Below are 16,868 nucleotides of genomic sequence, written 5' to 3'. Positions count from 1 at the left end.
AGCCCTGCCCCTTCTCCGCCCCCCCCCCACCCCGTATCGCACTCGTCTGCCCCTTCCTCTCTCTCACCCTTCCTCTTCCACCTCCCTCTCCATCCATCTGATTGTCAGTCCGTCCCTGCTGATTCTGGTGAGTGTCTGCTTGTTTGTGCTTCCCTTTGTTATTCTGACCTTATTCTCTTTTCATTGTCCCTGTTCACTGGGGAAAGCTTGTCCCTATTCAATCCATCCCTCTGTCCATCCCTTGCCCCTACTCCCCTGAGGACTTACATCCTATTTGCTCTGTCTGTCCACCCTGTTAGCATGATGGTGGGGTGGGGATTTTTCTGGTGCTGCCCACCCTGTCACCCCAGAGTGGGAACTGGGGAAATTGAGGTAAATGTGTCTGAACCAGATTTATATGGATGGGTTTGGGGTGGAGGGTGGTCCCTTTTGTCTCCTGGCACTTGGCTGGAAGACAGCCAGATATCACTTGAACTGCACCCTCCCCCCAGTGCCGTTTTGGGATTTGCTCTGCAATCATGGAAAACCTGTCTCTGGCCTCATTTCTCTCTTCATCATGTTCCCCCTTATTACCTGGACTTTCAACCTGCCCTCGCAAGCTACTCCATGAACGTATCCTCACGCGTGCTATCTCTTGTGCAGCTACATTGACACAATACTGTTTGTGATGGGTACTGCTCATGTCTTCTAAAATGGAACCCTCCACCTCTCTGTCCATCCATTTCAACAAAAATTCTAATGTCTCTCTGTTTATCCACCTATGCATCCACCTGTCCCAAAATGGACCTCGTCTGCCAATCTATCCATCCAGCCATGGATGGAGAGATTGTATTGTTCATCCCAATACAGTCCTGCCCATCCACTCTTGCTTTCACACCTTCTTCCCTCCTTCTTCCCTTGCTATCCCTCTGTTCTCTTTGAGATTCTGCCATGGTGGGTGCGGGGTGCAGACCTCCTCAATGCAGATACTCCTGCTGACATCCCAGTGCTCATGAACAGGGATTTCTGAACCCCTGGGTTTGCTTTGGCTGTACGTGGTGGGTTGGGACTTCCAGCTATGTGTGTGGGACAGGAAATAACAAAGAAACTTCACCAATTAGAGGCTGCCTGGTGGTTTCTGTGGATCTCTCCTCTTACAGGAGACCCTTCTTGTCTGCAGGTCTCCAGAAATGTGGCGTCAGAGCTTTGGACTTCTAGGAAAATCCTACACCCATAACAGTGAGCTGGGGATTGGACAGCTGAGGGACATTTGGGGGATGGGAATGCTCCTAAGGGGGACAAAGAAAGGAGGAGGACAGGCAGCCATAAGGTGAAACAAGGATGAGAATGGTCAAGAGGTCTACAGGAAATGGGTGGAGAACAGGTATGGGGGAAAAGGGAAGCTGGGGGAGTCGGGGGTAGACACTGCTGGCAGGCTCACACTAGACCCTCAGTAACTTTGGTCACCTAGTCTTGGTTACCAGAGTGGGAACAGCCACATACTTGAAGCAGCCCCAACCATCTCCTTGTGTCATTCATGTATGCTGATGGACAGGTGGCATCTTTCTCAACAGCAACAGGATCCTTTTTGCTGGGGAAGTGGCTTCGCATACCCCTGTACACAGTGTCTCTGCACAGTGCTGTGGTGGATGTTGCTATCCAGGATTATGTGGCTGATGTGGCCTCCGAACTTATCTACCAGAACAAGAGTCAGAGCTCCACAGAAGTCCTCTTCGTCTTCCCCTTGGGCCCCAACATGGCCATCTACTCCTTCCAGGCCCGCAGTGAGGATGCCAATGTCCAGGCCATGCTGCGGGATGAGGTACCAGTATCCAGGGACGAATGGGCGAACCACCACAGGGCATGGGATGAGCAGCCCATGGCTTGCCTGGTGACCAGCTTTCTGTGCCTCCCTTTCCCACACAGGTCCAGCAGCTACACAAGGCTACAGGGGGCTGGGAGAATCTGGAATACCTTCGGGATCAGTCTCAGTATCCAGGCGAGGTGTTTGCCTGCTTTCTGGGCACCCTGTCCCCTGGCAGTGAGGTGGTCGTGACCTTGCGCTTTGTCCAAGAGCTGTCACGGGAGCCAGATGGAGCAGCCCATTTTGTGCTGCCACCCACACTGCACCCACACACAAAACTCTATGGTGAGTGACCCCACAAGGAATCTGCCCTCCCAGTCACACACCCCACAAAAGGATCACAGACTCCCCGTGTACTTTATGAACAGACCCAATGCAACTACCCTCAGCACCCAAAAGGGGACCCACATTTTTCCCCCATGCAGCTCCTGGACAAATCCACATATTCTTCCTTGTGTCCCATGAGGGGATCCATACCTCCCACACATATTTCCCATAAACAGACTCATAGACCCCTCCATATGCCTTATTGACAGCCCCCAATTCTCTCCGTAAGTCCTATATATGGGTACCAAATCCTGTCCTCTACCTCTGACCCCTGCAGGGAGAGCCTTTGACCTCCCCAGTGCCATGTCTCTCCTTGCAGCCTGGAACTGTCGCTCCAGTAAGCTGCACTACAGCCTGCTGCTCAGTGCTAGCCTGCAGTCACCTCGTGGAGTGGCCAATGTCCAGGCCAACTTTGCCCTCACCCCTTTGATCTACACTGCCCAGGACCGCAGCACTGCACAGGTATGCCCTCCTGAGTGCCAGGGTCCCAGTGGGAGGTGGGGAGGGGTATCACCACTGGGATGCACTGATATCTGTGCCTGTGCTCATGGCGAAATGCTGGGTCTGGTCCCCTCCTCCTGTATGTGACCAGGCACCCCTTCTCCAGGTCTCACTGGCTGGCAGCCCCCCAAGTCAGCATGATTTGGAGCTGCTGGTGTATTTTGGAGACCCCACTGCAGTCAGTGCTGTGGTGGAGAAGGGAGACCCTGGTGCCCCTCCAGGTGAGTGCAGCTGGGGAGGGAATATGGGGGCACCTCTGGGTTGCAGGAGGCACAATGGGGACTCTGTGAGGTGAGATATCATGGGACATTAGGATGGGAATGAGATGAGATAGTTTGGGTCCTGGGGCTCCAGGGTGGGGTGCTGGGGACATTGTGGTGAGGTATCAGCCATAGCAGGATGCATACAGGGAGTTTTATGTTAGGGCTCACTAGGTAGCTGTATTGGAGGCACTGGGTTGGAATACATGGGGCACTGGGCTGTGCATTTGGTGGACAGTACAATAGAGTATTGGGATACCAGTGTGCGGCATCACAGGCTCTGGGATGGTGGACGCTGAAAGCACAATGAGAATCAGAACCAGGAGGAGGATGTAGGTCCCCATCTGGCCTTCATCCCACCCCATACCTCCTCCAGGCTCCCTGCTTGGTGACCCCATGGTGTTGGTGACACTGGCACCCAGCATCCCTGAGGTAGTGCCTGGGCAGCGCCAGTCTGGAGAGTTCATCTTCCTCCTGGACACCACTTTCCTTGAGCATGCACAGGTACCCCCGCAGAGCAGGGACCGGGATGGGGTGGGTGAGCAGGCTGAGAAGGAATGGGCCAAGGCAGGCATTTACAGAGGGACAGAAACGTGAAGGACTGGTGGGGCCTGAAACAGTCCTGAAATACCTCGTGTGCCCTGGGGAGTTCAGGGCACTGGCTTGGTTTGTCCAGGGGAGCCCAGAGGCTTTAGGAGGACCAGACTGTTGGCAAAGGTGTCCATATTCCTCACAACTGCCTCCCAAGACCTGCCTGCTGTGTCTTTCCACAGGACTCTCTGCTCTTTCTTCTCAAAAGCTTGCCCCTGGGCTGCTACTTTAACATCTACTGCTATGAAGAAACCTCTGTGGGCGTCTACCCGTGAGCAAATATGGGGCAGGCTGGGTGCTATGGTGCTGGTGGGTAGGGCTAGATACTGTGGGGCATGGCTGGGTGTTGTGGGGCTGGAATGGGTGCAGTGGGGCAGGGTTAGATGCTGGAGGGCAGGTGTGTATGCTCTGAAATTGGTTGGTTGGTATGAAGCAAGGCTGGGTGCGGGAGGGCTCGACTAGCTGCTGTAGGGCAGGGATGGATTCTGGGGATGAGATGTTCTGCTGAGCAGAGTCTTGTAGGAACTATGAAGCCAGGTCTCTTCAAGAACTACTATGGGGCAGGGACTTGCAGAGGACCCTAGGGCATAGCTGTTGGAGGTGCTATGGGGCAGGGTCTCAGGAGCACTAGGGCCAGCATAGAGCAATGTGCTCTCCAAACATGCTGTGCCTCCTGCAGGCGAAGTGTCGAATATACTCAGGACAACCTGACCGAGGCCCTGCGGCGCATCCCCTCCACCAGCTCCAGTCTGGGTGACAACAATCTGCTGGGAATCCTCCGCTCAGTCTACAATACCCCCCGCCCCCGTGGACATACACGCCAGGTCTGGGTGCAGAGGCATAGAAGGGTGGAGGGACGGGTGTCACAGGAGAGACAGAGGACACAGGATTGTGGGTGGAAGGAGCCACCTAAAGTACACGGTGGTCACAAGGGAACAAGAAGGATACTGTGGGGAAAAGGGGGGAATGGAGAGGTGGGTCTATATCTTTGGGCATTTCTGTCCTTGAGTGGATATCTCTCCCTGGGGTGGTGTCTCTACAGGGGTTCTATCTGCTGGGACCCTCTCTCCATTTCAGGGGCCTGCTGCCCCATTTTGGGGTCACTGTGCTGGGGCCCCACCACTCATGTCCCCTGTCTCTCAGCTCTTCATCTTCATGGCCAGGCTACCCCCTGACAAGGAAGCCATCACAGCTGAGGTCTGCTGTCACCGCAACAGCCACCGGTAATGGGGACTCTCCCCCGAGTCCTCCAGTTGCCCTTTGGTTGCCCAGTCACTTCCATCCCTGATGAGGGCATCCCATGATGTTCACTAGTGCCTGTCCCAATCCTTGGGCCCCTCCAGACCCTTCCCACCCTCCACAGCTCTCTAGTGCCAAGCCCTGATGTGGGAGTCTTTGCTTACTACACTCACAACCAAGGCACCCTTCACAGAGTGAACAGGGAAACTGAGGCTTGTAGACCCTGATGTGCCCTCAGGCTCTGACCCAGTCCCACTAGACTGACCCCAGCTCTGCCCCAAGTCCCAGTTTTCCTCTGCCAGTTCCCTGTCCGACCACAGCTCCAACCGCAGTCCCACACTCCCTGCTCTTCCTCCTGCCCCCTTGTTCTGCACCCCAGCTTTGTTCCCCCAGCTTTAACTCCAGCCTGTGTTCTCCAGCTCTATCCCAGCATCCTTGCACCCACCTCTGGCTCTCATGTCTGACACCTTTCCCTGCTTCCCCCACAGGTGTTTCTCCTTCTGCTTCTCTCAGGACAGCGCTGCCCTGGCTATGGCCCTGGCCAGGGAGACAGGGGGTGAAGCTACCTACGTCTCCTCTGACAACAGCACAACAGCTGTGGTAGGAACCCCAGAGTCCTGGCAGGTCCCCCTCTATTCCACAGGAACGCTGACTTCCAAGTACTCCAGCACCTGCACTGCCCCCACACAGCAGTCAAGACACATCTGCCCCAGGCACCCAGGCTCTCAGGCTTCCCCTGATTCTACCCCACCGCCCCACCCCACTGAGAACCAGGTGCCCAGGCTCCTGCCCCACTGTAACCCACAGACCCGACTGCACCCAGGGAACCCAGCTGGTGCATGCTACCCCACACATTCCACTGTGCCCCAGGGAACCCCGACACTCGGGCCCATGGACTGAACCCTGGTGGAGCTGCGAACTGTGGTGTCCTGCCCTCTGCCCCTAGGTGTTGCAGTGCCTGAAGCGGGCCCTCAAGCCAGCAGCTGAAGGAGTGTCTCTGAGCTGGACCCTGCCCCGTGGCCTGGAGGTTGAGGTGCTGGGTGGCACGCCTGAGTCCATCTTTCAGGGTCAACACAGTCTCCTCTATGCCCAGATCCACGGACAGGCACAGGTGAGAGCTGGGACTACAGTCACCCCCAGTTACCTCCCAGTAACCACCACTAATCTTTCAGTAACTTCCCAATATCCCACAGTAACCATTTTGTGTCCCCAGTAACCTCCAGTATCTTCCCATGTGTTCCCAGGATATGATGGTGGCCAAGGGGGTCATGACCTTGCAGTACAGCCTGGATGGAGAGCATGTCACTCACACCATTGAATTCCCACTGTGCCCAAAGGGAGATGGACGGTGAGAGCCTGTCCTAAGGGAAGATGTATGCATGCCCCGCATTTCTAACGTGGACTCCAGTTGAGAGGGGGCCCGGATAGCTTATGCATTCCCACCTTCCACACAAAATCTCAAACTGGCAGAGAACGCAGGTGTCCAAGCATGCCCTCCTTCCCTGCTTTGACCCCACAGGGGTAGGACCTGGAAACCTGGGCATCACTTCCAGACAGACAAGGACCCAGGCACCCAGGTTTTCCTTCTGTCCATCCTCACTCTTGAAGGGAGAGAACTCAGATGTCCAGGCTCTCTCTCTGTCCACCTTTCCCCAGCATGGAGATGAGCCACATGGTCACACTCACCCCATTCTGTCCCCAGGCTGGCTGGGCATCGTCTGGCCGCAAGATGCTTGCTGAAGAGGTTGTTGCCAGAGGCTGTGAGTGGGTCAGGGGATGAACCAAGGCAGCGTGCAGTTGAGATCAGCCTCACTTCAGGGATCATCTGCCCATTTACCAGCTATGTGGGGGTTCGCACATCACAGAGGGTCACCTGGTACCGAAGTAAGGACAGACAATCGTGGGGCAGCTCCATGGGATGTTCTTATTCCACTGGAGCTGGAACCCCAGCCACAGGGCACCCCCAGTCTTAGGGGGTAGGCCCCATGACAACCAGGTGCTTCTTTCCCATGTGCTTAATTCATCCCCTTTCCCTGCTTGTTCTCAAAGGGCCCCTGGCACTGTTGCCACCCCGCCAGTCACTCATCCCTTGCCAGGTCATTGAGCTTCGTGGCTCCCATAAAGTCTCTTCCTGCCATCCTATGAGCATCTGGGTCCCACCTGGCTGGCTGACAGCAGTGTGTGCATCATGGCTTGCCCTCCGTCAACTCACCCATGGCATTGCTGCCCTGCCCCAGCGGGGGGCTTGTTCAAAAGGTATGGGGCCTTGACCCAGGTGGGAGATGTAGGGATAACCTAATGTCTTATGGAATGTCTTATAGAAGACATGCTGCCATGTCGCACATGGCATGGAAACCAATGAGTTTTGCCTTTAACCCTTCCCTTAGTTACCCTTAAACCTGCAAGTCCTTCAGCAAATATAAGACCCAGCTCAGGGACATCCAGGGATGGGATAGGGATGGTGCTGGATCATGAACACACATTTGAATAAAATGTATTGCGGGGGGACGGGAGGGGGAGCGGTTAAAGAGAGGTGCTGGGAAGGAATGCCAGGAAAAGAGGCAATGGTCAGGGTTGGGGATGAGTTAGGGGTGTCCAGAAAGGACTGCAGATGGGACTGCTTTGGAGGCATGCAGGAAGGAGCTTAGACTGCAGGTAGCTGCCTAAAGAAGAGCAGAGATAATGTTCTGGAGCATTATTACACAGGGGAGTAGTGAGAGGTCAGACACCTATCATTCTCCCAACCCTCCTGTTCACATCTTCTCCCACAGCACGTAAACCACCACCACAATCTATTTCTTCTCTCAAGTACGTGGATCCCATGGAATTTGGTTTTTGCTCTTCAATTTTTGGGTGGTGGTGCAGTGAAGCCATTGCTGAGTGCCAGGAGCTGGTGGCACTGCAGAATGCAGACGGCTCCTGGGCCATCAGCTCACGACTGGCCTCTGTGCTGGAAGTCCATGAGGCTGAAATCAAGGGAAAGATGCCTGATGAGGTAAGGGGAGAAACTCTTACGGTGGCAGCGTGTCATCCTGGGGCAGTGAGAACCCCTTGGCTGGTGGCAACACGGGCATCCCAAGGGCAGCCAGAGAGGATTGAAGGGACCAGAAACCAGAAGCCACAACGGAATAGGTGGGAAGCAGTGAGGGCGCAGGGATGATGCCCAGCACTGCGTGCTGGTCTGTCATTGTTCTCCTACAGGTCATGGAGCCAAGCATCTGGGCCACAGTGCTGGCTGTGACCTGGCTGCACAGACATGACAAGCATTGCCAAGACCTCTGTGAATTGCTGGAGGCCAAGGCTGTGACCTGGCTGTGCAGCAGAGATGGTGAGTCTTGAGAGTCCTTTCCCTGCAGATCCCCACAGCACAGCCTCCTCCCTTCTCTCTCCAGTGGGACCTGCCTCACCCCTTTGCAGGACCACAATTTCCTGGGGCAAGTGTCCTGTGTCCCCTTTCTCCTTTCCATTTGTGGACTCTCCCTCCTGCTTGACTTCCCTTGTGCCCCTGTCTCTCCCTGACTGCAGTGCCCCAGTTGGACAAGTGCCTGGAGGCAGCCAACACCCTCCTTGGGAGCAGTGTGAAACCAAGTGTCTTCAGGCTCTGAGCTCAATACATGCCTTGTGCTATGGACCAGCAGCACCTGCAGAGCTAGAAAAGCCAGAAAGTATAGCCTAAATTCACCCACCGTGTTGACATGCCACTATTGTTACCAGCTGGGGTCTTACTTTACAGATGAATTCTCACTGCTTATGTCTTATACTAGTTGGGCTGAAGCTGTATCATGCTGAACTCCTCAAGAGAAACCCTCTAGTTCAGAGCCTCCAGCTTGTTTGGTTTGGATGGAGGTGGTAGTGGGAAGGAAGCACAACATTCCCCATTCTTCCTGAATTCGGCTACTGTCCTCCACAAAATGGAGCTTAGGGACATGGTTTAGTGGTGGACTTGGTAGTGTTAGGTTAACAGTTGTACTTGATGATCTTAAGGGTCCTTTCCAGCCTAAGTGATTCTATGGTTCTGTGATTCTGTGGTTTCTGTCTTGACAAGAGAGTGCTGTGCACACCAGAAAAGATGAGTATTTAAAGGTGTCAACAGCAGGCACAATAGCAGTGGCTCCCAATGAAGGACTCCTGCTGCAGTGCACTTGCTGACCTCTTTGGTTTACCCCAAAAGTCCAGGCTGTGCCAGGAACTCCTGTATCTGCATTGCCATGTAAAAAAAATCATTTTGGAAGTAAAACTCTCATCTACATCAGACCCAGGCCATCATAATGTCCAAGAGAACTCATGTGGGGTGAGATTGATTTGAAAACTATCAGCATGTTGGAGGTGGAACTGTAGGAGCTTTTGATTAGCAAACCAGTCATGCAATGTACTCCCCCTCTGCCCCAGCACCCTGAATTCATGAGTCTCATTCCATGCTGGCAAAGTCTCTGATTCATTTTCCAATAAACAGTGAATGTTCTCTAAGCCAAAAGCTGTGACATAGCCTTTATTTCAGTCGGGCCTGTGATCCTTCCTTCCAAGGGCCATCTGTGCATCACCAGGAGGGGCATGAAAGGACTTCACTTCCCAGAGAGCTGTGTACTGTAATACACTGTAAATATGGTGCTGCCATTTCTATTGGAAGGGCACAGATCTATGCTAGGTTAGCAAGACAAGAGCTGAGGACTTGCCAGGCTTTTTCTAGACTCCTTTTGGCCTGAACTTATTTCAGCTTGATCTTAGTGGCACTGGCTGTAGCAGCATTTGCCTAGCATATAGGTGACTGATATCTAACTTATCATAGCTGTAATAGAAAAGTTGTCGGGTCATTAACATCCAACTTGGGTTTACCTTTAACTTTTTCACTCCATTGGAGCATGCAACTCAGAAAATAAATGCTGTTCTCCCTTTAAGCTTCACCTCTGCCGTCTGGACAGACACAGCGCAAATGTCTGAGTGCACTGGCAACCCCTTCTTGCCCTGGAGGTCAGTGGGGAGACAGAGGAGTCACCTTCCCTAGAGATACAAATGGGATGGGGCTGAGAGGAATGTGCCTTCCCACACTCCTTGGGGTGTAGAGGGAGGAAAGACAGGCATTGGGGACCTCTCATTTTGGAGAGGTGAATCATGGATGTGAGGAAATACTGGTAGCTCAGTTTACTTCAGCCACCAACAAATGCATTGTTGACACAGGGAGAGGTTTTGGCTTCTTCCTTCCAAGAGACTTCCAAAGGTTGATGGAACTTAGTTGGTCTCTATGGCACAGAGGAAATATCAGACTCTGCTCCCTTCTCCCCTTTGACCATTGGCAGAGGCTGAAAAGGCAACCGTAGTCAGCCATGTCTGCCTAATTCTGAAGGAGGCAATCCCACTATAGTCCTCTGCAGGATGTGAGCTGAAATCCAGAGCTGTGCTGCATCAGTTTGTGCTTGTTGTCCCATCTCAGTTTCTCTTTTTCTCAGAGCAGGCTGAACTGCTTTGGAGGTCTGGGGAGGGACAGCCATTGCCCAAGGTGTTGAAACAGTTTTCACCAGCTCAGAGCTTTCGTCCTCCATATGGATGCACTTATGCAGTGCTCCCTCCCTGAAATCTCAAGGTAGATACCCTCCAGGACACACTGATTATTTCCATAAGAAGAAGAAATGGCATTCAGGTGCTTCAGGCCTAGAGCTCCATCTATGGAAGGAAGGGTGAAAGAGCTGAACTTTCTGTTGGACTTCTGAGAGAAGAGTTTTCAGAGAGAATAGGGAGGTAATATGGGGCAAAACGGGTGACACCCAGAGCTGAGTCTTTATTCCCAGGTGCTATGACAGGAAAGGTCAACACCTTATGCTGAAGATTACAGGAAAGTGCTATGTTTCCTGAGGCACATCTGTGCTGTTCTGATTTAACCGTGGGTTTTTACATAGTAAAAATGATAGGCAAAGATGTGTGGTTTAGTTCTGCCCTTTCCTGAATGTCTTTTCCTGCTTACACCTTTTGAAATTCCAGATAGCATGGTTGTGGCTGTTGAGTTACAGCTGTGCTGTTGCAGTGTTGCACCCAGCCCTGGGACACTTACACACCTGAGCTGAGATGGTGAAGGAGCTTGGGAAGAGTATGGGTCAAGGTGGCCAATACTTCTGACTTCATCTCCCACTGGGCTGTTCCATAAAAAACTCCCCCTCTGTTTGTAACCTGTGTTTTCATCTCGGTCCTTCAGGTTTTTAACACTTCACTCTCATTCATCTGCCCAGGAAACGCATAAACTCTTCATTCACAGAGTTCAGTGGGGAAATCTCTCCGAATTCCACCTATCATCAGCATCTCTGGACACAATTCATTCCAGCCTGGGAGAAAAGTGTATTAGAGTTTGGGTGCATCACCTTTTTGAGCAGCCCATCCATCCCAGGATTTCTATAGAATACCTAGCTGCTTTCCTTCAGAATTTCCATCTCCCTGTAAAGGCTTGAAAGTCATGGGGAGGAAATCAGCAGGGACATCATTGTGCTTACCCACAGTGTTGGGAATACCCTAGGATGTGGTCTGGACAGAGGGTTCTGTTCCTCAAGCATGGACTTTCCCTGAGCACACATGCAGGCTCGTAATGGGTATTTACCACAAGCACACACTAGATGCTGCTCCTTCCCCACTTTCCGCTCTGTTCACTCATCTTCTTACTGGCAACACAACCCCAAAACCACAGCTGAGAGCTCAGAGGTACTCAACACCTGCAGTGCCGATTCTTCTCCTCACAGGAGAAAGGGTATCTAGTATGATACGACATCGGTTGTGTGTTTTCCTCTGTTATTGGGGAGGAATGTGTAAAGCAGTATTAGCCAGTGAGGAAAGAAACTGTGACTATAGCAGGTATATGTGTAGAGATCTGTAATACCTGAAGTAGGCTGTGGTATGTGGTTATGATAATCACAGCAATAGCAGGTGCATTTATGTCAACATAGCTGTGATATGATTAATTCTGACAATTGGCAGTGGATACCTATCAAACACTTAGCCACACAGCCATGGTCACTATTAGTAGTGCCATGCTATAGTTATGCAGGCATGTTCAGATGCCTTAGGACAAGCACTGTCAGATCCCCAAGAGCTACCAACCTGCTGAGGTCCTCAAGACCAGCATACTGGCCCTTAGAGTCCACACTCAGGGCACAGGGGTTTCAAGATCACCCCACATGACGTGTTGAGGTGGCCTGGAGAAGACCTTTGCCTCCTATTCTGCACAAGGAGGTGCTGATTTGCTATGATCCCAGTAAGAAAAGCACTCAGGCCATGTAAACTATCATTTAAAACACTATTTATTAAAGCTGATGTTGTAAAGAAAGAGATGCTAATACAGGTAATTTTATGTCCCTTTAGATGCTGGGAACACTAAGCTGTGAAGCACCATCAGGGTCTCCAGCTGGGTAGCAACACAGCACACGCGTCCCATGCCTGGAAGGGTTACTGGAGCTACTGGGGGATTTGCCTAAAGGAAAACACCCACACTCATCATTCCTGATGTCCAACAGAAAGGACATACATCTATTCACATGGTAACTGCTCGTGTCACTCTCAGACCCAGGCAAGGATGGTCGGGGGCTGCCTGTGGATCCTCCTGCACACGGAGCTGCTCTGGTTGTGCTGCGGGTGGGGAAGCAGCATGGCCCAACACAGCCCAGCCCAGCACAGAACAGCATAGCCCAGCATGGCCCAACTCAGCCCAGCCCAGCACAGCTCAGCACAGAACAGCATGGCCCAACTCAGCCCAGCACAGCACGGCCCAACTCAGCCCAGCCCAGCCCAGCATGGCCCAACATAGCCCAGCACAGAACAGCATGGCCCGGCCCAGCACAGCACAGCCGTTGTGGTTTGGCCTCAGCCAGCAACAAAGAACCACGCAGCCGCTCGCACAACTCCCACAGTCGTGGAAAAAGAAAATGACAGGGCCAAACTCGTGGGTTAAAAGAGTGCAATTTAACAGAACAGCAAAAGGAAAAGACAAAAACGCGATTACAGTACCGCCGCGAAGCGCACCGACCGGACCCGCACCGCCGCAGCCCACCCCCGAGTGGCGACTCCTCTCCTCGCCCCGGCTAGCTCCTCTTATAGCTCGGGCATGGGTCATGTGGTATGGAATACCTGCCCCCTGCCGGCTCCTGGGGAGATTAACCCCATCCCTGCCGGAACCAGGACACCAGCCCAGCACAGCACAGCTCAGCACAGCACAGCACAGCCCAGCCCAGCACAGCACAGCACAGCACAGCATGGCCTAACACAGCCCAGCATGGCCCAGCACAGCTCAGCCCAGCACAGGCCTGAGCCTCCTCCAGTTGACTGTTACATGGACCACTAACTCCTCGATGTGCAACGGTCTTCAGTCAGGATTGCTACACCTCCACAGCAGTTAATTAGATGGTGGTGTCTTCACTGATGATTTTCCTGCTAGTCTCACCCTGAGACCTTTGAGCTGGGCTTTTATCCCCCCTAATTTCAATGACCTGTGGCTTTCTGTACTTCCTCAGTTTCTCCAGACAGGTGGTTATTTATTGGTCCTGTGCAGTCAGTTCTGTTGTCCTGAAGAGTCAGCTCTGAGATTGACCCAGAGGCACTTGACCGCTTTGCCCTTGTCTGCCACTGTCCTCTCAGTGATGCAGTATCCATCTTATGACATAATAATTAGATAGATACACTTGTGCAGCAATTCAGCAAGCAATGTTAGCTTCTGTCTCACCATACACAAAGCTGGTCCCTCTTTTGTGCTGGTCCCTCTTTCACTTACTGTGGATCTGAGATTTACATCTCCTCTCACACACTAGGCTGTCTTTCTCCTGCTGATAGCAAAAGGAACTCCGTCCTTTACACCAGTGAAGAGCCTCCTGGGAATAACTTCAGGCATAGCAATCAGGCTGTCAATGTCTGAGCAAATGCCCGTTCCCTTCTTATTCCACAGAGAGTAATAGGTACCTTCATGGGGCAACTCATCCATTTGGTGGAAAGGAGTGCTCCTAGGACAAGCTCTCTCCAAGAACCCATTCCTCTTCTTGCAGTAAGCATGGAGCCCCTAAAGGGAACGTGAATATAGCCTGATGTGTTCAAAACACTGCTTTCTTTCTGGTAATATTTTCTTTCACATTCCCTCCCTCATAGGTGCCCTTTCTGACAAGAGGGGAAAAGAATACTTCATGGAGAAAGGGGAATGGGAAAAATGGACATCACCTAGACAGTTTCTCCTGCTGGGATTTGGGAAAGCACCTGATTCTAGGTGCCTCTCTTCCTCCTCTCTCTCATGGTCTGTGCAGAGACTGTGCTTGGGAACATCTTCATTGTTGTGCTGGTGGCAACACACCAGCATCTCCACAGCCCAATATATTTATTTCCAGAGAATCTGTCCAGCTTGGAGATCTGCTACACTTCCATCAACCTGTCCAGGCTGCTGGTCAGCTTCCTGACTGCGGACAGCACCACCTCAGCCAGGACCCTATGGCTCAGTCCTACTTCTTTGAATCTCTTGCAGACTCCGAGTGTTACCTGCTGACCACCATGTCCTATAATCACTACCTGGTCATATGTCACCCTATGCTCTATACAAGCATGATGAACTGGAAGATATTTTTCCAGCAGCTGGCTCTTGGATTGGGGGAATGACTAGTTCCACAATCCCAGTTTCTGTCTGGTTTATTATACTAAGGTGGTCTTACACTTACATGTAAAGTCTTCTCCTAGACATGTGATTTTTAGTATTAAAATTACCTAAAGTAACAAGAGGTTATACCTTCATCCTATCAGCTACCACTAGGTTACTGTTTAACTTTCTGTTCTGTTGGGGCTCCACTGGGAACAATGGCTAACTTCGAGATTCTGCTTTGTCACACATTCTTTGTTTTACTGGCATGTTCCTATGCATGGAAAAATATCTGACGACAGATCTATTTCAGTCTGAGACCTGACCAAGACTAAACCATTATTGGGAGCAACAGGGAACAAAAAGGCTGAGTTCTGTTCTAGGTTCTGTTGGCAAATTACATATCAGCTGGTCATTTTCCTGGTACCAATAATAATACTTGTAAAAAACCATCTGTTAGGCTTTGGTTGCTTTTATGCATCTTGCATATCAAGAAGAGAAAAAAAGCAGCATCCGTAACATAAACACAGCTGGCAGGAGTAGGGGTTCATCATCCAGCCCTTTGTCTGGGTCTGAGGTAGAGGCTGAGTCTCTGTTGGCTTTTTTGAGTCTCTCTGCTGTGGGCTGACTGTGGTCAGAGCTGGGGGCTTTCTCCTGCGTAAAGGAGAAAAAGAGGCTGTTTTAAATCCCTGCATGTTTGGGATAGGAAAAAAGGATTTCAAGCATGTGACCCAAGGGTAGTGAGATAAATATCTGAGAAAAACCTGGCTAATGGTTTGTGAAACTCTTTGACAACCATATTAATAGGAGCAGGGCTGGGGATGGGAGGGAATAACTTGCAGGAGCCAAAACTCATTGGAGGTCTGTTCTTGCAGATGGAAATGTGTGTAACTTCAGATGGAAGCTGCTGTAGCTGAGCTAGAGCAAAGACCAAATGAGTGACTCAAAAGCTCATGAGATATATGTATAAGGGAGAAAGGGGGGCAAATTCCTTGATTAATGAGTATTATAGTTAATTAATTCTGCGGAAAAATATACTGTCACACATAGACAGTCAGTGGAGGGCCTTAATTGACCAGTGGGGTCTGAGTGTGCGCAAGGGAATAAAAAGTCACACATAGACACTCAGCAAGGGATGCCTTAATTGACCAGTGGGGCCAGACCCAAGTGCACACAGGGAATATAGGTGTAGGTATAACTGGTTAATATGGGATCGAACCAATCCATGATTTCCCCTTGTAGACCTTTCAGTTGTATTTTGAAAAACTGGAATAATGGATTTGATGACTCACAAGAAAATGAAAAGATATTGGAATCAATGGTGGCCAAATTACAAATTGGATGACGGTGGTCAAAAAAAGGATCGATAAAATATAATACTATATTACAGTTGATGTTATTTTGCCACCAAATAGGAAAATGGAATGAAGTACCTTATGTTGATGCATTTATGACTTTGTATGGAAAGCCTCGTATTCAGAAGTGTAAGCTAATGACTGACTTGGTAATGTACGCGGCTTCTGAGAGAAAGGAGAGCAGTTGTTGTGTGGGCTGTGGTGATAGAAAGAGTATAGGAGGAGATGAACAGGAAGATGTACAACTTTTTGTACCCTCTGCCCCACCTGCCACTCCTGTTTCTCAGGCTGCTCGTCCTCGAGACCAACCCTCAGCCCCCCCAACACTGTATAGGAGAAGAGCGGAGGAGGGGACAAGAACTTTCATAGGAGAAAATTTTAGCCCTGTTGCTGGTAGAACCAGGGGACAAACACGACCTCTCATATAGACAACTTTACAGCAAGCGGTGGGACTTGAAGGCCTGCCAGTCTTTGTGCATGTCCCTTTTACAACTTCTGACAGTCTGCCAGCTCTTATCGAGAAATCCCAGAAGGAATGTTTGGCTTATTGTTTGTGGGCCAGTCATCACAGGATATAGGAAAGGAGTTGCAGAGGGTGGATGGAGCAGGGGGAGTGTCTATTTCTTAGTTGATTGAAATTGCTTATAAGGTACGTGATGAATGAACAGGCACAGGGACTCCCAGGGCAAGACCAGGATATGGAGTACAAAGGGGCCCTCCTTTGGGTTTGTCATGGTTTGGCCTCAGCCAGCAACAAAGAACCACGCAGCCGCTCACACAACTCCCACAGTCGTGGAAAAAGAAAATGACAGGGCCAAACTCATGGGTTAAAAGAGTGCAATTTAACAGAACAGCAAAAGGAAAAGATGAAAACGCTATTACAGTGCCTCACCGACCGGACCCGCCGAAGCCCACCCCCGAGTGGCCCCGGCCAGCTCCTCTTATAGCTCCGGCATGGGTCACGTGGTATGGAATACCTGCCCCCTGCCGGCTCCTGGGGAGATTAACCCCATCCCTGCCGGAACCAGGACATTATCAACCCCTTATTCCATACCATCTGTGTCATGCCCAGATCTTACAGTTCCCATAGTCTGTGGGCCATACCTCCAATGTGTCCGTTGAACTCACTTAAAATGTCCATTGCACTCACTTAAAATGTCCATTAAACT

At 51.3% G+C, this 16,868-nt stretch overlaps 1 protein-coding gene across 1 annotated transcript in view; it reads left to right on the top strand.

Annotated features, from left to right (window-relative positions):
* LOC104289569 (von Willebrand factor A domain-containing protein 5A-like) overlaps positions 1 to 8,366 on the top strand; it is a 9,251-nt gene extending 885 nt beyond the window's left edge. The window contains exons 2-17 of the mRNA XM_009888523.1: positions 1,618 to 1,801; positions 1,906 to 2,128; positions 2,490 to 2,632; positions 2,778 to 2,892; positions 3,308 to 3,435; positions 3,705 to 3,793; positions 4,202 to 4,346; positions 4,666 to 4,745; positions 5,250 to 5,358; positions 5,708 to 5,872; positions 6,006 to 6,109; positions 6,464 to 6,645; positions 6,811 to 7,017; positions 7,533 to 7,756; positions 7,963 to 8,089; positions 8,287 to 8,366. Coding sequence (XP_009886825.1) covers positions 1,618 to 1,801; positions 1,906 to 2,128; positions 2,490 to 2,632; positions 2,778 to 2,892; positions 3,308 to 3,435; positions 3,705 to 3,793; positions 4,202 to 4,346; positions 4,666 to 4,745; positions 5,250 to 5,358; positions 5,708 to 5,872; positions 6,006 to 6,109; positions 6,464 to 6,645; positions 6,811 to 7,017; positions 7,533 to 7,756; positions 7,963 to 8,089; positions 8,287 to 8,366 — 2,305 coding nt within the window. The remainder of the gene's footprint in view (positions 1 to 1,617; positions 1,802 to 1,905; positions 2,129 to 2,489; positions 2,633 to 2,777; positions 2,893 to 3,307; positions 3,436 to 3,704; positions 3,794 to 4,201; positions 4,347 to 4,665; positions 4,746 to 5,249; positions 5,359 to 5,707; positions 5,873 to 6,005; positions 6,110 to 6,463; positions 6,646 to 6,810; positions 7,018 to 7,532; positions 7,757 to 7,962; positions 8,090 to 8,286) is intronic.
* Positions 8,367 to 16,868: the final 8,502 nt, after the last annotated feature.

The sequence above is a fragment of the Charadrius vociferus genome, unplaced genomic scaffold, assembly GCF_000708025.1.
Source record: "Charadrius vociferus isolate BGI_N301 unplaced genomic scaffold, ASM70802v2 scaffold57, whole genome shotgun sequence".
NCBI lineage: Eukaryota > Metazoa > Chordata > Aves > Charadriiformes > Charadriidae > Charadrius > Charadrius vociferus.
Note: the sequence above shows the minus strand (reverse complement) of the source record. Positions and strands in the feature narration are given on the sequence as shown.